Here is a 20,796-nt window from a genome sequence, read left to right as displayed (position 1 = left end):
CATTGGCAGCCGCTCAGTCCTCTCCCGAAGTTCAAGCGTATCGCACTGCTGTCACTAACCTTAAACTAGAGGACATACAGCTCGATCAATCCGGGACCACCATCCTCTGTGACGTCTCGTCCGGCTCACCCCGTCCAGTTGTTCCAACATCATGGCAACGCAAAATTTTTGACATAATACATGGTCTATCGCATCCGTCGATACGGTCTACACGCAAACTTGTCGCATCCAAGTTTGTTTGGCACGGCCTACGCCGCCAGGTCACCCTTTGGGCGAGACAGTGCATCCACTGTCAAAGGGCAAAAGTCCAGCGCCACACTCGTGCGCCTCTGGCGAACTACCCACCCTGTCGTGCACGTTTTCAACAGATCAACGTCGATATCGTCGGTCCTCTCGCACCTTCACAGGGAAACAGGTACCTTTTTACCATTGTTGACCGTTTTACCAGATGGCCGGAAGCAATTCCTATGCCAGATGCAACCACCCTGACGTGTGCACGGGCCTTCGCGTTCCATTGGGTTTCTCGTTTCGGGATTCCTTCCGACCTCACATCGGATCGCGGCCCCCAGTTTACCTCGGAGTTATGGACGGTTTTCACCCAACTTCTGGGAATCCAACTACACCGAACAACTGCGTTTCACCCTCAGGCTAATGGCCTTGCGGAGCGATTTCATCGGCATATGAAGAGCGCCCTAATGGCACGGCTAGCAGGCCCCAACTGGGTAGACCAGCTCCCGTGGGTTATGCTTGGCATCCGGACTGCTCCCAAAGAAGACCTGCAGGCATCATCGGCCGAACTTGTTTACGGTTCTACCATAACGGTACCCGGCGATTTCTTCCGTTTCGGCCAATCCTTTCCTCCCCCTCAAGATGTCATTCCATCGTTGAGGGACACAGTGCGTCAACTGGTGCCGACATCGATGTCACGCCATGGTTCCGTTCGCACAATGCTCCCACAAGCGTTAAGCACGACCCCGTACGTTTTTGTACGCAAAGATGGACACCGACCCCCGCTTACGCCGCCATACGATGGCCCATATCGCGTCCTTGATCGCAATAGCAAGACTTTTACGCTTGCCATTGGTGGACACAATCAGGTCGTTTCCATCGACCGTGTGAAGCCTGCACATGTCGACCTCACACAACCGGTACAGGTGGCTGTGCCTCCTCGCCGCGGTCGACCCCCGACATCAACGCACCACCCACCGCCATCCGACCCGGGGCTGTCCGAGCCGGTTTCGCACACTTCGACTCCGCCTTTTCTGGTTCCACCTGAACCCTCGCATACATCACTGGGCCCACCGGAGCACCAGCCCAACTTTTCACATTCAGGCAGACACACGCGCACGCGTGGCAACATTCGTATTCCACTTCGTTTTCAGTGTTGATATATGTCCGTTTCTGGAGGGGGGTCATGTAGCGGCCTCTCTAACTACGTTTGCGCTCCTACAGCGAACCGGACAAATTGCCTTTTTTCTTTTACTCTCGTCCCTCGTGGTTTATTCGCCCATTGTGTCATTCCATTAGTTTGTACCTCGAATAAACACCTCGCTACACTACCATCATTATTTAGGCTACTGCAGTGATTCCCAACCCTTGGTAGCCTAACTTCAAAACATTTTGCGGCATCGAATAGCGGCAAACCAATGAGCGGCCGCCACGAATGATGCAATCAGCATATCTATCTGATTCTAGATGGGGTAAGGAAGGGGTTAATACCGTAATAAAATTTATGCTATCAAAATAGTGTTACATACCGATAAAAAGTATGGTGAAAAAGTACGAACGTCAATAAATAAAAATTCGCGGCAAACCTGAAAGACAGTTGGCGGTTGGAAACGATTTGGCTACTTCGTCACCATATTCTTGTACTGCATTAACGAGCACTCGATTTTCACAAATATTCGACGTTGTATTTAGACGCTTTTCATCGCTTTAATCAATCCTCTTCTTGAAATTTGTCAACGGTAGAATCAATAATGTTTGCTCCAATTTAGCTCCCAATCACTTGTCGGTTAACAGTCCAAGCCACATTCATAACCAAATCGGTCCTCGTTCTTAAAAGGGGTCCCGCAGTTTCACTACAGAAATACGACATTGTGATTTTGTCTGCATTTGTACTAAAAGGTTTGGTGGAAAAAAACAATGTAATTTTTTTATCAAACAAACCTTGAAATTATTTCCAAACGTCATGGAAAATTTTCCCTATGCTAAACGCGACCCCTTTCCCGGCTCCACACATATTAGTAGTCGACACAACGTCGGCTTTTCTGTTATGAAATGAACATGCACTTAAAAATTTACAATGATATCAACAACAACGAATCAACTTTTGCTAACAGTAAAACGTGGCCAGAGAGTGTGTCGCAATCACATACTACGTCACGTCACAGCCGCGAGACGTAAAAAAGGAAATGTTTTCCTTTTTTAGGTCAGCATCGGTATAAAATCTTGCCTGTATTAAATCCCAAGTACACACTATTACCAAAAATCGGACGTTACTTGACCATAAACAAAAGTACAAAATAAAACAGAATGCCTGAACAACCTAGTCGTTTTCGATTAACTTAATGTTCGCATGTTACATCTTTAATTACAATACTCTGTCTCTACAACAACCAGAACACTACAAAATTTTGTACTTTGGGTACTGCACACGAAAAAATGGAAAGAAAAATTAGTAATACATACAAATTACAGAACTTTCTGTGTTGCAATTACTTTTTTTTCTTTTTTCGTGCATTTTAGTGTGAGAATTTCTTGCTGATTTGGTGGCAAAACACCTTCCGCATACGGAGCAGCCATGTGGTTTTTGCATGTAGTGAACAGCTCGCATATGGACGTCTAAATGATACTTACTCGAGTAGATTTTGTCGCATATATTGCACTGGGCTTGCTTATGCTGGCTTGATTTTTGGGGGATTGTATTTTTCTGGTGGTTGCGGTCAATATGTCGTTTCAGATGATTGGAATGTTTAAACTTCTTATTGCATACAGAACACGAATAAGGCGTCTCGCCTGTGTGAGACCTCATGTGCTTTCCAAGAATTGATTTAAATGCAAATGTTTTGAAACACAACTTGCACTCATGAGGTTTCTGGTTGTAGTGAATCAGATTAATGTGGGTTTGAAGGCTGCTTAAATAGGTGTACGTTTTTTCGCAGATATTACAACGATGTGACTGCACGCCTAAATGGGAGTCCACGTGGTCTTTGTAGGTCTGCTTGTGGTGAAATGTCTTTTCACACAATTTACATCGACTAAGTCCAACTTTTTTATGATAATATCGGTCGTGATTTTGCAGAGCACATTTACTGTTGTATGATTTGCCGCATAAATCACATTTGTACTTTTCAAAAACTGACTTTTTTGTCGATGCCCCTTTCAGGGGTCTTTTAGAAGTCGTTGCATTATCAGGAGAATGATTTCTTTCAGAAGAATAACTTTCATAAGGTGTCAAACACATCGTATCTTCGTCGCCAGAATGGTTTAAATCTTCGAAGTGAGCTTCGTCGATTTCGGTACATTCTATTGAAGAACCACTGAACGATTCCTCAATAGTAGTGTCATCGGAATCTCCATCAGAGTATGTTTTCGTATGTAATGTTGATAGGTCGTCTTTGCCTTCCATACCATCAACAGACATGGTAAGCTCTTCTTTTATTTGGCTTACTGTGATCAGGTTTTTCTTGTCCGACTCAACATGTTGAAAAGCGTCCGTTCCGACAGATGGACTTCGTTCACGATCTTTGTATTCGATTTCTACAAACAATTTAATGCCGGGTTATAAATAATGTTAAATTAATCGACAATAAATGCTTACCACTGATTTCTTGTTTATCATCCATCATTACACTAGATTCAGATGGACGAAATTAAAGTTTATGAAAAACAACGCTGGCAATTTTATTCCTATATCATGTTTCCGCTGAGTGAAAAAAGTCAGTGTTGTAACATGTTGAAAAGAACAATATGTATGGTGTACTTATATCTAAGTGATATCTATGGCTCATATCCATAACCAATTCCCATAATCAAGTTTTGGAGGCGGTTATCGGCACTAATTTACATGCATTGTAATTTGCTATATTGTGAACAACAATTCCTGTGACATGTGATGTGTTATGTGTTATGTCATGCTTAACCGTTTTGTCCAAAGACATGGGCCCAAGGACTAAAGGAAACTAGAATAGTAATCTCTTGAACTCATTGCCTTCATTCTTACTTACTGAGTTCTTACTATTCTGAACAACTGGTCACTTTAGGCTTTTGACTGTGACAGACTACATTAGTTCCGCTTTTAGCATCTCGTTCTATACCTCGGTAATTCCCTGCGTCTACTACAAGGCCGCGACCGACGTGACTGACGCACACCACACTCATGAAACGCGGTGGCTTCATATCATTGCCACGCACGCGTCGAACTCCAGAACATCGCCTGGGGCAGCAGCAACCTGTATCATGCTGAAATGCGCGCCATGTTAAAAGAGTTCTGTCCGGCACACCAATTAACAGGGGAAAAGCATACAGAAATTTCGCTCCCAATCAAAGCCTGATCGACATCTCAAACGACAAAGGTCCACGTTCAAATCTGACCCAAACCAATATTAATATCAAGACGTTTGAACCTATGAACACAATGGATTTTTTTGACGCGAGCGCTTGTGGTTAGACCTGTCTGTACTGCAGGTCAGACAGGTCTAACCACATGCAGTTAATTCACACTTTTATTATTTCTGAGTTAATGCTTGAAACCCGATTATTTTTATAGTTTTTATTAATTTTTATTTGTTTTTAGCTTTCGTAACCTTTTTGCGTTAGATTCTTGACTCTTTCTTTTCTGTTTTTCCTTTTTGGATCGCTGTGTTGGGATTTTAATACATTATTATTGATGCGGTGTGCGATCGACAGCCTGCCAGGGGCCTTTGGTTTTTTGATCCAGTTTTTATTTACTAATCACATCATCATTCGTAATTTATTTTTCTCGTACCATAGTTTGGGTTGGGGAATTTTTAGGCGCTTAAATTCTCAACCCAAACTATGGTAAATGCTCAATTTACCCTGCACTAACGGCCCATCGTCAAAACAAAAGTTGGGAGCCTAACGGGCGGCAACTTTCATCTGTAAATTAAATGACGTTGATATGAATAAAACTGTTGGAGACAAGGTGTACACACTGTGACGACCTGTAAGGTCTCATTAGAGCAGCTGGTGACTGTGGCACATGCTAGCTGGTAGACTAGCAGGCACACTGATTTCCACTTTGTGAGTACCACGAACCACCGTGGAGCGCACTACGGCCAAACACCAAGCTGCACTAATGGGACCTTATAGAGCGTCGAGATAGAATGCTAGAACAAGTAGAAGCAAGGTTTGTCGTATTAATAACTTGAAGTCTGGTTCCTAAGAATTCTGTTGCTTCGCAGCAGGAAGAACTTTGTACAAATCTAAAAATATCTCAGGTATACCAAGAAATTAGGACGGAAATACAAACAAAACAGAAAAACTGTTCTATCATTAATGACGAACCATACTGACATTTACGATACAAGTGATCTTAAAAGTTACTAACGAAGTTTGAAGAATGAAGCCCTGCCAATGCACGTTATGCTCTAAATCATTCACTCGGAAAGCATATCTAAGTAAACCACGCTAGAAGTCATACTGAAGAGAAACATTACAGATGCAAAATTTGCGAAAAATGTTTTAAAACTCGCCGTGCATTGAAAATCTTTAAACGAATTTATACTGTAGAGAAACCTTACAAGTGTAAGATTTGTGACAAAGCTTTTATTTATACAAGTACACGAAGAAGTCACTTTCGAACTCACAATGGAGAATATTTTAAAAGCAATATTTGTGAAAAATGCTTCAAAACTCGCCAAGAATTCATGTATTCTTTGCAATAAAGTGCGTTTGACACAAGATTATTTTTTTGTTGTAATTATGCAAATGTGAAGTTTCCACCTGTGTCACGCACAACTCAGCAGCAGTGTTCAGAAAAATTTAAAATCAAACAATAAACTAAACAACATGAATGCCAGTTTGCCAAGACACTCCACTTCAGTGTTTAAAGTAGTAATAAACATACTGATCGTTATATCAGCCATTGACACCGAATCAGGAACTTCTCATTTTATTTCTCGTATTGCTTGTTCATTGATGGGTCGCGAAGGTGGGAACCCTTTTCAAAAACGTTTCCTGTGGCTTATGACCTATGAAGGCCCACTAGTTCTAAATATTCCAAGAAAAAATAAATAAATTCAAATAAAGCGATACTTGTGTTATTAAATTTTTGTCAACTCTCTCTATGTCATCTACATTTTTCCATGGAATGCACCCGGCAGACGCATCAGACGCGTCTGTGTCCTTCACAAAGTGCTGTGTTAAGTTTGGTTATTACACAAGAATGTATATGGTCTGACCTTGGGAGGTAACAAGAAAATGATTTGTAAAGGAAAGTCAAAGCTAGTATTCTACTCATGCGGAAGCAAATGTTTCAAACACCACTGTGTTCATCATCAGTGCCAAGTAAGAATGAGTTGCAGCAAGGTGTGTGCAGAGGTAGGCAGGTAACAGAACAGACAAAAACAACAACACAACTGAAACACATCACGTGACACGCCACACGAAAGCCTAGTTTGGGCCATAACGTCCTAGTTTGGACTCAATGAGGACCTGAGTTTTAAAAAGAAACCTTGTTACGCAATTTACTCTCACATAAAACCTTTACCACAAGTCGGTGAAATGGCGCCGCGATATCCGCACTTTTCTGTAAATATTTGCGGTAAATTGGTGTAAATGCATTTTGGGGGTTTACTAGAGAAAGCCAAACTGAACTAAATTAAATTTCTGACATACTCGAATCAGAAACCAACTGTTAAATTTGATGGATCAATGTTTATATTTACATGGATTATCAACATAAAGCATGGAAACGGTTGCATGCGATATTACAACGACATGATATACAATGAATGAAAAAACGGAATATCTTGTCAATATCTAATTGACACGTTGACATGGAATCCGAAACTCACAAAAATGTAGTAACAAGTATTGCCAACGTCATATTTGCAATTATTATGTTGTGTTTTTCTGGCATCAAACGTTTTCTTTATTAACTAGTGACGTTTTCGCTACTACACAAAAATTTGGATTTGTGAAATACATTCGGTTTGGTGTGTTTGTTTTCGTATTATTTACGCTTTAAAGCCTTAACTGGTGAAAGTATCTGCATGGTATCTCAATAATTGTAAATCAACACAACGTTGCCATGGTAACTAACGACGCAATGTTAATTTTCGTCACTTAAACCTCCCCAACATTTATTCGCATATCACTTTCATCTTAGAGCTCATTATTGCGCTCCATGAATTCTTCCAACTATACCAACTCATAGTTTCGCCAAAAGAAATTGTCGACCATGCATCATTCAGGTTGGCATATGTACACCTACCATGCCACCAAGCTCCATAAGACGAAGCACAATTAGCCCATGACCTGCAATTATAATCGGTTGTTAACAACTCAGTCTTACAACTTATTTAAACTCAGTTAAAATTTGTGTTTAACTAAAACTTTAACGCATCCCCCTGTTTCAGAGCAATCGATTTTTACAATTGTTGATTTAGGGTTGGCGGTGTAAAGTATTTGCCTTGTCAACGAAAATCAACTATTTGAGGAAATGCATTTCATATTTTTAAAATAACTCGATTTGCTTCGTTAGTAAAACAGAAATACAATTTGACACATTGTATCATTATTACTCACCTATCATTGTCTCTGTTGCGTGTTGTAAATTTCATCCCGTTTAAACTGCCTGACGAATCAACCATGGAGTCTCCTGCATTCCCCGAATATCCTGATATGGTAATTGTGTAAGAACTTACTTCATCGCCAATGCTGAAATTACTGAAAACAACAATGTCATAATGTTCAAGTTAATACAAAGTAATTTAAATAACAACGGATAATTTGTTGTTTTAAATCAATCCGCTCACATTGGTTTGATGCCCATGGAAATAATTGATAAAAATAAAACCCTTTATTACGTAACAAACGACATGTGTCATACATCAACCATGCAGCGACCAGCAGCGACCAGGGAGGGTAAAGAGAACACAGAGCATTTGCTCTCTCCAACTTATACACTGACAATCAAGTTGCGTCAGCGTCTTACACGTTGCGATTACGGTATTTTTGTTGCCTCATTTAAAACATTGGGAGCGGAGCATGTTGGGCAAAAAATCGAAAGTTTAAACACTGGACACAGCACTAATATTCCCTGGATTGTTGCCATCAATTGACAAACGTTGTGGCCATGGTTAATTTCGCTTGAACTGTCTTCCAGATGCCTACGCTTTAGAAGATTTGGAATCAAGGGTAAGAAAAAAAAAATTCTGTGGCCACATTCTCTTAGCGTAAAAAGGTGGCGTTCGACACATTCCGAGCCCCACCGAGCTCGGTCCCGGCAATCCGCGACCAAGCGATCGCGCAAACCTTAAGTGTGGGGTTTATGGATGCACCAAGGCGAACCCGAACCCGAACAGATTCGCAAAATATGAGCACAGATTTCATATTCGTGCGAACCCCAATAGTGCGCAAGATTCGTATTCGGATAATTATGGAAGCATAATATGGTTGTGTGAAACAACCGCCAAAGTTTTTTGTATTTTTCGCATCACCAATAACGGTAGCACACCGCTATAGCGCCACGAGAACTGGTGTAGCCGTTTTTGCTATTGGTTTATCAAAACGATTGAACAAAATGTGACGGAAATACCGTTGCGATTGCAGTAAAATCTCGGTTGTCTAACACTTTTAATTCTTGACGCTGCTCGTAGGACGGGTTTTCGTCACCAAAATACAGAAGCGCATTTGAAAACAAAGGAACAGAAGCCCTCTGTTGTTCAACATAGTATTTGGTCAATCATGACATAACGGATTTACTACGTAACGTCAAGTCAAAGTAGCGTTTTTCCTAAACACTAGCGGTAAAGGTCACTGATGTTCGTGTGAGGTGTAGTATAGACTCGATTGTTTGAAAACAATAGTTGGTGAAGCAACATACTTGCGCACGTGATGCAAACGACCAACTATTATTGACGTCACACTTACATACGAATATATTCGGGTTCGCACGAATAATGTTTCTAGTTATTCGGATTCGCACGAACCCAATTCTTTGTCCATTTGGCACATCCCTAGTGGGGTTGATTTACCATCCCTATGTGTGTGCGGTATCTAAACTTTTGTTTCATTATTATTCCGAACCGAATGAATACATCGAAACACAGCAAAAATATTCTCTGTTGCTACAAACTTTTTTGAAAATCTGACGTAATAAGGGGGATATTTCTCCAACGGCTTTTAAGATTTTGTAAGTTATGACGACCAGGTCAGCATCGGGTAAATTATCGTTGGAACAATGGCAATAAATTGAAAACGGTAAATACGTCATAGTCTTACCTATACTCGGCAAATCCTTCACCTCCGGAAAAATCCTGAAGGTCAACACGAAGGCGACATCTAGTGGACGCATTGGTGATTTGATGCAGTTTCTCCAAACCTGATTAAATTTGTTCGTTGTAATAATATTGCCTAAAACACTGGAATTTAAATTGAATTAACTGATACTGTTATATTGACTCTAGGATTGTTACGTAGCGTGTTTGAAACGTTTTTCTTGGTAGGCCTGAATATTTAACTGGGTGTGCAGATTTTAAAACACTAAGTACATGTTCAGTAAATGCATTAAATTTAAAATCATCTAATATTCGAAATTTATCGGTAGTTGTACTTAGTTTTTATTTAAACTTGTAAAACGTTTAGTTAAGGATTGCTTTATTGGAAAACAAACCCATCCAAAATTCTGTTGATAGATCCCCAAACCCGTTCTTGTAATCCTCCCAATCTCTATCGAAACTCACAGATCCATCATAACGACGCTGGAACACCTGGTATTTATCATAACCAAGGTAAGGTGACCAGACAAAAACTTTATATGTAAACGTACACTAACGCTTCCCAACCACTAAACTTAGGATACAGTTCCATCCTCAAGAGGCAAACTCACCAGCCAACTGTCACCATCCATGTCGCAATATCCCTGGAAAGTCAGAGGAGAAGTTAAACTGTAGACTCCGCTCTCGTTAAGGCCGCTTTGTAACGCGTCCTGGCAGGTAGGAAACGAACCTATGTTCCGACCAACATAAACAGTGTTAATAAATTGCATTCCTTTCATCCAAAAAGGACCTAACAAAAAACTACAAAATCTTACCTTTTTCGCAATGTGATCCGCTGTACCCGTGGGCACATGAACAATTGTAGGATGTTTTTGTGTCAACACATGTTCCATTATTCTGGCAAATACCAGGATTTTGTCCACAGAAATCTGGATCTAAAAAGAAATCAAGCTTCACGATCTGAATTTGCATTCTTTCTCCCAGGGAAAAGTTCGCTTCGCGGCGCTACAGAACACTACCGGGATAGGTTGTGTAAATAGTAGTTTATATAGATTGTAATTCGATTATAACCACAGTTAAGCATGGTGCACCCAAGGCTGTTTCGTTTTGCTGATTGACATACAACATGTGGCATCCTCGAAAAACGCCATCGTTTTTCTTTTTTCTACTGGCCATTTACAAATGCACCACAGCCTTAAATCGCTTCGCGACCCTAAGGTTGGAATCCCTGTATTGAATATTGTAAAAAGGACGTCAAACTCACCACAATCAATGCCATCTCCTATGTAGTTTGCGTTGCAAGAACAGTGAAAACTGCCAACAGTGTTGATGCAAGTTGCATGTTGATGACAGTTGTGCATTACATTCACGCATTCGTTTATATCTAAATATGATAATTACGATCAAATTCAGTGGACTTTCACATGCTGAGTGGCATTTGGGTCCAAAGTAAACGCGGGCCATGAACTTCATTAAAGAAAATCATCTTCAACACGGCTATAAGTAAAAGGTCGTAAGGCCGAAGTTTCAGAACCATCAAATACTTTGCTGTCTTTTGTCTTTTCCGATTTACCTGGCACAATGTACCAAATATTCCAGCTTTCAGGGCAATTTCTTACCTATTTCACAGTCTGACCCGATCAACCCGGGGTTGCAAGAACAATGTCGGTCGTTAACTCCAGACAAACATTTACCGTTGTTAGAACAAGTTCTCAAACAATCTTCATCTGAAATATTGGAAAACAAGCGTTATTTCATTGATCACTTCTTTTCGCATTCAATGCCTGCTTATCTATTAGAAGGCTTTTTGTTTACTTACGAGTGAACGAAAAGAATTGACTTGAGGAACCACACGATTTGCTGGTTACACCACCCTGGGTCGAACCAATAAATGAGCGTCTTCGGTTTTTAGAATAAAACGTCACGTATCCTCCACTTCCTGAAAACATTCATGGTTGATTCAAACAAACTACAAAGTGTCAATTACACCAACTTACGCGACAAGATACCAGCGTGAATGGCAGAGGCACAAACCGAGGAATTCTTGTTGTACGAATTTGTTCCACAGACGTAGTTGGACGAACAACCAGGTGGACAAAATACATCAGTTACAGAAAACTCACTGTTTCCTGTCGTGCTGCATTTCACTATATTTTCATAAAAGTAACTATTTATTCTATCTACAACGCTACCCGGAGCATAGCTTACTTTCAAATGTGTACGACCATCTTGCAAATGAACAATATTTGCTTCTCACTCCGTTCCTGTCCAATCCTTTATATTCATGTATTGGGTCACTTTTGTATACTTCAAAGTAGCCCCCATTATCTTTACAAAAGTATTTGGTTTGAGTTCATATCAAAAAAAATCCGGTAAACGTACCAGGGTACTGTCACTGTAACTTACTATCCATCAGTCCTGCATGCATTGCAGCCAGACAAAGGGGACCAGAGGCGTAATCATCACTTCCACACAAATCCGAATATTGTCTCCAGCAGTTGGGTGGGCAGATTACTTTTGAAATTGAGTGATTTAAATCTGATAACTTTGTGTCACACGTTGCTGTAGAAACGAAATATTTAGACTTATAACCAGTACATGAAAAATTTTATTTTGAAAATTTAAAATTCAGCTTACCTGTCAACGAATTGCATTGATTCTTGCTTTGCAAATAACAAAGAAGGAAAGCTTGCAAATAGTACTTTAACATCATTGCTACATAAAATGAAAGAACATACGCTACGAGTAAACAAGAAATTTAAAGGTATTGAGGCGTGCTAGTTCATTATTCGTACTAAGTCGAATGATGCGCACATGGCGTGACACAAGACACGTGAAAGTGTCGCAAGAAAAAGGCAGCACGCACTGAAATTAACACAAACCGCGACGCCTCATTTTTACAATATATTATGTTGCAACAGTGTGAAGTAAATTAAAAATAGTTATGATAATATTTTTATCTCGCATGCATTCCCTGAAAATAGACTTGCAATGTTTTTTCTCTTAAAAATATTCCTCTGTTTGCAAAGTGTTCTGTAAACTATCTTCAAAGCATCCTGTCTCTTGGCAAACCCTCAACCTACTGATGTCTGTTCATTTGTTTCAATAAGCCGTTATTTAAAACTGTTTATAAAGATGACGAAACGACCAAACCATTTTCAGCTGACAGACTGATTTTTGATTTAATTAACTCTAATTGAAATTGTTAAATGATCATCACTCATTCGGGACAGGCGCTGTGTTCAATCAATTACTTTGGATTTCGTGACGTTTATTTGATGCTTCAAATAGATGAAGGTTTCTAAATATAAGCATATAATGAATAGGAGTAATATTCCACTATTCATCATTCAGTCATATGCTATCTCACCCATTCTCATACAGATGAATGCTGAAAAACATCCAACACACTTCAAGGTAAACAGACTAAAGCGTTGTCAGTAACTTGGCTATTACCTTCAAAATTAAGAGAATTCACGCGATGCTTCGTCAAGCAAAGTAATAGAGCTTTAAACTCTTCCGACAACGTTTTCTTCAATCGCTTAAATCGTCTAACTTTTACCCATTTCTTGTAAATCAACCAATCGCATTTATTTTGGTGCTGCGACAAAAATTGAATGTCTTGCAAACGATCAAAAATTCCACTTATACCTTTACCCAGCACACACAAAAAATATAGCACACTATGATTGCTACATAAAATGACAACATACGCTACAAGTAAACAGGAAACTTAAAGAGATGAAGCAAATTAAAATTGATTTGCACCTAAATATAGGAAAAGCATCGCACAGGTATTGCATAATCCATGCAAGCTCGTAACCAAATGTATTAAACATTATGCAAGTTTTAACCTACATGACTAACCGGTCGAATGTTCTCGAGAAAAGCGATACATTAAATATCCCTTTTACCATATGAAATGTTCTCACAGGATACATGGTCTTACATTAAAATACCCATTTTAAATCGGCCCAGATTTTGCGCTAAGGATCTCCTTCCGTTAATGAGCACCAGAACGTGTGAACCAGTGACTCCCTAGCACACGTGAATCATCTATGTCCGTTCACACAGATAATCCCGATGTGTACTGTATTTTATGTTCTTGTAATATATTACTTCGACCGTTTTGTGATGTCACGTGACATTATTGACCAATCAGCTCTTATAATGGAGAGCGATTAAGCGATGAGGAGCCCAGTTTTTGCAGTCTAGTCTATTTTATTCGCTTGGATTCTATCAACGTTTATTGAAACGTTTTAATGTATCATCGTAATGAAGCTGATAACAGATATGAATACAGTTATTCGCGAAGATATCCTAGTTCTGGGTACTTTACAGGACGGGGCAGACGCAGGTTTAACAATCGAAGAATCTCAATTCGCGCTCAAGCTATCGAGGCCCTGCTAATTATCTCTGAGTCAATTGGGGTTGTTTACAAACGAAACTACCAAACCATTTTTAGCTGACAGACTGATTTTTGATTTAATTAACTCTAATTGAAATTGTTAATGATCATCACCCATTCGGACAGGCGCTGTGTTCAATCAATTACTTTGGTTTTTGTGACGTTTATTTGATGACGTATTTCAATTGAATGAGGTTTGCTAAATATAAGCATATATTGAGTAGATTTAATGTCCCACGATTCATCATTTAGTCATATGCTATCTCACCCATTCTCATACAGATCAAGGCTGAAAAACATCCAACACACTTAAAGGAAATCATACTAAACGTTGTCAGTAACTTGATTATTACCTTCAAAATTTAGGAAATTCACGCGATGCTTCGTCAACGTAAGCAAAGTAATAGAGCTTTAAACTCTCCCTACAACGTTCTTTTCCAATGCTTAATCGTCTAAATTTAAACCATTCCTTCCAAATCAACAATTTGCTATAAATTTGGTGCTGCAACAAAAACTAAATGCCTTGGAAAAGCGCTCCGAAATTTCACTTATACCTTCACCCAGCACAAAAAATATAACACACTATGATTGCTACTTAAAATGAAGGAGCATTTGCTACAAGTAATCAGGAAACTTAAACATATAAAGCAAATTTCTGTCTGTTACATTCCGACCTCTAAATAATAACCACATAATTGTTTACAATCAATAAAACGGCAGAACGATCACTAAACAACACCACACACAAGTCATGTTGCCTCCAGGAGACAAATCTTACGTACATCGCGTTTAAACACACCACGCGCAGTACGAACACACACTCTTCGAACAGTTCCTTCCTTGTCTGGGAAGACCTCTTCAATTATTCCTTTAGGCCAGTCACCGGGTGGTGTCTGATTGTCAGAAATCAAAACTAAATCTCCAACAGCAAGGTTTCGCAAAGGATGCATCCTCTTCTGACGCATCTGGAGCAGAGGCATATATTCGCGCATCCAGCGCTCCCAAAACCGATCAGTCAACATCTGCGCCATGCGCCAAGATCGACGGTAACCATCTGCCTTGCAAAAAACTCCAGGAGAGAGGGAAGGATGAAGCGAATTGATCAACACCCATTTGGTGTGAGAGCCTTCAAATCCTTGGCAACGTCACTAATTGAGAGGCCCCATATATTCCACATCGTTGAAAAAAGAGGTTTTCCAATAGTAACCCGCTCCGCAGGCACCTGTCCCATTATCTGCATTTCGAGTTTAGCGCTTTTTAATTGGCACAAAATGCGTTTTCCGCAAAACAAAAAAGTTTTACGCAAAATGGAAACTTTTTTACAAGCGACAAATCCCCCGATTCAATGATCCTTCAAAGACGGAGGAAACAAGACTATAAAGTCAGTTAATCAAAAATACCAATGTGATTTATGTGACAACGCATATGACAAGAATCAATCACTGTTTGACCACGATCGCATTGTTCACAAACAACAACTCGGCTTATATCGCTGTAAAGTATGTGAGAAAACATTTTCCATAAAGCGCACCTTGAAAGACCACCTGGATTCCCATTTAGGAGTGCAGTCACACCGCTGCAAATACTGCGAAAAAACATTTACCTACTCGACCAGCCTCCAAAAACACATCAGCTGTGTTCACCACGAACATAAACCTCATGAATGCGAGGTGTGCGGAAAGAAGTTTGATTTTAAGTCATCTCTTGGAGCACATATGCGAACACACCCGTTTTTGAAACGGCATAAAACAATTAGCAGTTCCAGAATTTTTGGCATTAACATTTCAAAAATAAAGCAAAAAGAAACTTTTGGAAATTGGATCTTAGGCTTTAGCTTTTGTTTTTGTATAACTATTTGCTTTGATGTGACCAATGTGGGGACCAGTTTAAACAAACATCTTATATTACAGCACATTTTACTATTCAATTTAAAAGATTCCTCAGTTGCAGTCGTTAAAACTAGAAAAATAACACATGGGTGCTCTTGTTATTATGGGTGACATCATTATAAACTCGCCTCCGTTTAGATAATTTGGGACCGAAACCACTGCCAGAGTAACAGCTCACAAAAACGTTTTCTTTTGGTAAACCTTTCTTACAATTATGTCGCCAACTCCGTGTCTCGCAACAGAATAAATAGCATGAGTAAATAGTTGCATGATTTGATGGGGGTGGGGGGGGGGGGGGGGGGGGCAACCATGCACCTAGTTTGCTACATCCGTGGGAAAGGTTAGAAAAAACTGGAGACAGATTGGAAAACCAATTATCCTCACTATAAAAATTAGCTAATGAATAAACAGACACAATGGTCTGTGGGTACTGTGCTTCTCAGGCTTGGACTAATTTTTAAGAACATTGATAAGAAGTAAAACCGTGCTTATTTTCGATTTGACTTGTTTAGTGTGTTCCACATTTTACTTGTATTTAAGCGGTCACATCGACAAATAAAGAAATAGTGTCAAAATGATGATCATTCCGAGGAAATAGACATCATCCTCAGAAAGTTGACTACTATATAATTAACCACAATCATCATATAGGCTACTGCATTGTTTCCCAAACTTTGGATTACAGATATCCTTGGTAATTTCAAAACATTTTGCGGCCACGAACATTTTGCGGCCCGTCAGTAGAATCAATAATGTTTGATCCAACTTAGCTTCCAGTCACTTATATCGGTCAACGGTCCCAGACAAATTTATGTCCAAATCCGTCCTCTTTCTTAAAAAAAGGCGCCCCGCAGTTTCACTGCAAAGACAAATACAGCATTCTGATTTTGTCTGCATTTGCACCAAAAGTTTTGGTGAAAAAAAATTTCTTTATCAAACAAACCTTGAAATTATTTCCGAACCACATGGAACAGTGCTAACTGCTAAATTAGACTTTTCCCTATGCTAAACGCAAACCCGTGCCCGGCTCCACACACATAGTACTCGACACAACGTCGGATTTCTGTTATAAAATGAACATGCACTTTTTACAACGACATCAACAACAACCTATTAACTTTTGCTAACAGTAGAAAGTGGCCAGGAAATGTGTCGCAATCACATACAATCTTACGTCACAGTCGCGAGACGTTTCCTTGTATTAAATCCCAATTACACACCATTACCGAAAATCGGATGTTACTTGACCATAAACAAAAGTACAATCAAACAGAATGCCTGAACAACTAAGTTATTTTCGACCAACATACTATTCGTATGATACACCTTTAATTACAATATTCTGTCTCTACCACAACCAAAACACTACAAAACTTTGTACTTGGGGTACTGCACACGAAAAAAATGAAAGAACAATTTAGTAATACATACAAATCACAGAACTTTCTGTGTCGCAATTATTTTCTTTTCTTTTTGTCGTGCGTTTTAGTGTGAGAATTTCTGGATGATTTGGTGGCAAAACACCTTCCGCATATGGAGCAGGCATGTGGTTTTTGCATGTAGTGAACAGCTCGCATATGGACGTCTAAATGGTCCTTTCTGGTGAAGATTTTGTCGCATATATTACACTGGGCTTGCTTATGCTGCCTTGATTTTGGGGGAATTGTATTTTTCTGGTGGTCTCGGTCGATATGTCGTTTCAGATGATTGGAATGTTTAAACTTCTTATTGCATACAGAACACGAATAAGGCGTCTCACCTGTGTGTGATCTCATGTGCTTTCCAAGAATTGATTTAAATGCAAATGTTTTGAAACACACTTTGCACTCATGAGGTTTCTGGTTGTAGTGAATCAGATTGATGTGGGTTTTAAGGCTGCTTAAATAGGTGTACGATTTCTCGCAGATATTACAACGATGTGACTGCACGCCTAAATGGGAGTTCATATGGTCTTTGTAGTTCTGCTTGAGGTGAAATGTCTTTTCGCACACTTTACATCGATTAGCTCCAACTTTTTTATGATAATATAGGTCGTGATGATGCAGAGCTCGTTTACTTTTGTATGATTTACCGCATAAATCACATTTGTAATTTTCGAAAACCGAATTTTTTGTCCGTGTCCCTTTCAGAGGTATTTTTAAAGTCATTGGAAGATCAGAACAATGATTTCTACCAGAAGAATAACTTTCATGAGGTGACAGACGCAGCGTATCTTCGGAGTCGACAGAATGGTTTAAATCTTCCACGTGAGCTTCTTCGATTTCGTTACCTTCTATTGAAGAATCACTGCATAATTCCTCAATATTAGTCTCATCGGAATCTCCATCAGAGTATGTTTTCATATGTAATGCTGATAGGTAATCTTCTTCTTTGCCTTTCATACCATCATCAGACATGGTAAGCTCTTCTTTTATATGGTTTACTCTGATCAGGTTTTTCCTGTCCGACTCCACATGTTGGAAAGATGGACTTTGTTCACTATCATCTTTACAGCCGAATTCTACAAACAATTGAATGCTGGGTTGTAATAAATATTAAATTAATCGACAATTCTTACCACTGATTTCTTGCTTAGCATCCATAATTACACTGGATTCAGATGGACGAAATTAAAGTTTGTGAAAAACAACGCTGCCAAATATATATTCCTATGTCTTATTTTCACTGAATCAAAAAACAGTGTTGTTACAGGTTGAAAAGGACAATGTCTATGGAGTTGCAGGTGACCCATAGAGGTCCACTATTCAAAGGGGTAGAAATTATTTGAAACTGCATGCTTTGGACAAAACACAATAAAGATCTGAAGAGGCTCCAAGGGGATCTTGCGTCCAGTACGATACCAAGAACAGTCCTAGGGGGCTGGCTGTCAAACCAACATTGTAATCAAAAGTTATCACCATTGCGTAGAGAAGGTTTGGGGCTAACAAAATTGCGAATTGGGTGAGGTTTTCTGTATTTAATTTGATTTTACAAAAGCAACTCACATTTTTGCTGCCTTTTTAGCGAAAATAATATCCGACCAATTGTGGAATTGTCCCACAGGGACGCTTCACGTAACTGTACTGCAACTGGTTTTGACCTGATTGCGTAGGTTTTGACCTCAAGAGGGTGGCCTAACACAAAATGGCATATGAAGGCATACCGCTTTGATTCAATTTTTAGCAAAATCCCCCAAGAATATTTTGATGCTTTCTCAAAACGCACTAAAATTACTCCAACACGCTAAAAATCAGCATATGCATCCCAGCTCATTCAACCCTAAATTTGACCTTTATGCATCGCCGGTTGATTTGTGACGTGCCTTTTCATTTTCCGCCGATAAAACTGAGTTAGGAATACTGATTGTGGTTGCTTGTATGGCAAAATTTTTACTACTCGCGCAACCATACATTTATGTTTCTATGTCTGTCACTGATATTTCAATAGTAAATTTTGGTCTCTGGGCTCATTGTTTGCAAACGATTAAAACAATAAAAGTTTCCGAAAATTTTTATTTATAGTTTTACAGACACTTAGCAACGGCACCGGTGTTCAATACGGAGCACTATCCTAAACAGTATATATCGTAAAAATAAACTTCCATTTCATAAGCTTTCTGTCTTTAATTTCTGTTTTTGTCAGAACTTCTAATTTGCCGGTGTATTAAGTATGACATTTACTAACAATGTCATTAACTACGCAACCTTCGGTGAACACCGCGGTTGGTGTTCCAGAAGCCACCACAGAAAATAAAGTGCCGTGGGGTGTATATCCGTGTGGTAGAAAGAAATTTGCCTTTCTCGCTAGCACTTATATTTTATCAACCTGAAACAAACGAGGGTGCGAAACTTATCTAAAACGGAGATTAGTGTTTTCGCTGTTTGAGGCGTGTTGCTCCAGAAAATAGCACCTACTGATACAATAGTTACATTCACTCCATGGCTGTTCTAATCCAACCACCTGGAGATAACGAATCGCTATACTGTTACGCATTGGTTATTCCACGATCCATGGAAGCACTGAATGTGAAAATCACAATCTCATACTGTCCTTTGTGCAATAAAATGTTCAAATATTCCATTGTTATGATGCAACATGTTGACCGCACCTACCTGGGAAAATCCGTCAAAGTAGAGTAGGTATATCGAAACTACAACCAGGAAGAAAACCAGAAAAGTATATCTAAAGTTTGATTCAGTATAAGTCGTCGCATGTAGTCCGAATTTTGGTGTTCCAAAATCTTCTGGGCATTTCGTCTCAGACATTACAATGCCAAGTTAAGTTGTTGAACAATATTTTAGATACACGACAATAAAAGAGTCGCAGACAAACAATTTGCATAAATATGGACACAATTTGTTGAAACCACAATACAGTTTCTAAAATTTTTCTAAAATATTGTTTCCAAAATTTTTTTTGAAATATTATTTCTCACATTTTTTTCAAAAACATTGCTTCCAAAAATTTACTTTAATGATATAGGAAATCATTAGAATAGTTTTGATGGGATGTCGTCGTTCAACGATTTGTTATTGGTCGTCGATGCACAGAAGAAATATTCGGATAAAAGCATCCTGCAAATTGCAAAACTTCCCAGCATTTGTTTGACTTTAATTTTGCGTTCCGAATTTGCAGCTCTGGTCTAATTTCAATGTCGAGCAAATCTTTTCCCTTTTGCTAAAGATTTCGGTGAAGTTCGACATAAGATGTGATATATATTTATCGCATTGCGTAAACCTAAACGATCGCGCACTCACTATGAGAACCACATGATAAAAATAAAATGAAATCAGACCTGTCGTGAAACACAATTATAACCCAATCGTGCGTCAATTCGTCTGCACCGATTTTTCCAGTTTATAAAATCTGCGCAAGAAACTTTCAACTGGTTTTCTCTAAAATTTGCGAACAAACACTCGCGGTCTTAGACCAGGACGGAGAACATAGATGTATTTCGATGCTTTCACTTATACTATGCCGATTTGACTCAGGCTTAAATTTATGTTCGACAGTCAGTATATCAACAGACGACTGCGAAGCACGCTTGCTCCTA

At 39.3% G+C, this 20,796-nt stretch overlaps 1 protein-coding gene and 1 non-coding gene across 2 annotated transcripts; one reads left to right on the top strand and one right to left on the bottom strand.

The window, feature by feature from the left end:
* Positions 1 to 10,042: 10,042 nt before the first annotated feature.
* Positions 10,043 to 12,024, bottom strand: LOC145907025 (uncharacterized). Its single transcript, XM_082994465.1, has 8 exons — positions 11,874 to 12,024; positions 11,676 to 11,795; positions 11,461 to 11,614; positions 11,287 to 11,402; positions 11,087 to 11,194; positions 10,732 to 10,851; positions 10,283 to 10,402; positions 10,043 to 10,197 (listed from the first exon to the last, which is right to left on the bottom strand). Exons 1-8 carry the CDS (start codon positions 11,893 to 11,895, stop codon positions 10,043 to 10,045), a joined length of 915 nt encoding a protein of 304 aa, XP_082850591.1. The 5' UTR covers positions 11,896 to 12,024.
* Positions 12,025 to 20,376: 8,352 nt separating this feature from the next.
* LOC145907509 (U5 spliceosomal RNA) lies at positions 20,377 to 20,491 on the top strand. The gene has a single exon (XR_014402894.1). It is a non-coding gene; the product is annotated as a U5 spliceosomal RNA (small nuclear RNA).
* Positions 20,492 to 20,796: the final 305 nt, after the last annotated feature.

The sequence above is a fragment of the Ascidia mentula genome, chromosome 6 (genome assembly GCF_947561715.1).
Source record: "Ascidia mentula chromosome 6, kaAscMent1.1, whole genome shotgun sequence".
In the NCBI taxonomy this organism is placed as follows: domain Eukaryota; kingdom Metazoa; phylum Chordata; class Ascidiacea; order Phlebobranchia; family Ascidiidae; genus Ascidia; species Ascidia mentula.
This window is presented reverse-complemented; position numbering and strand designations above follow the sequence as displayed.

Bases quoted from the DNA above. Each gene is read 5' to 3' on its own strand.
- LOC145907025 (XM_082994465.1), bottom strand. From the start codon at position 11,895: ATGCATGCAGGACTGATGGATA. The intron at 11,403-11,460 runs GTTGGTGTAATT...GTTTTCAGGAAG, and splicing joins GCTGGTATCTTGTCGCGTAA to TGGAGGATACGTGACGTTTT. The intron at 10,198-10,282 runs GTAAGATTTTGT...GTCGGAACATAG, and splicing joins CGGATCACATTGCGAAAAAG to GTTCGTTTCCTACCTGCCAG.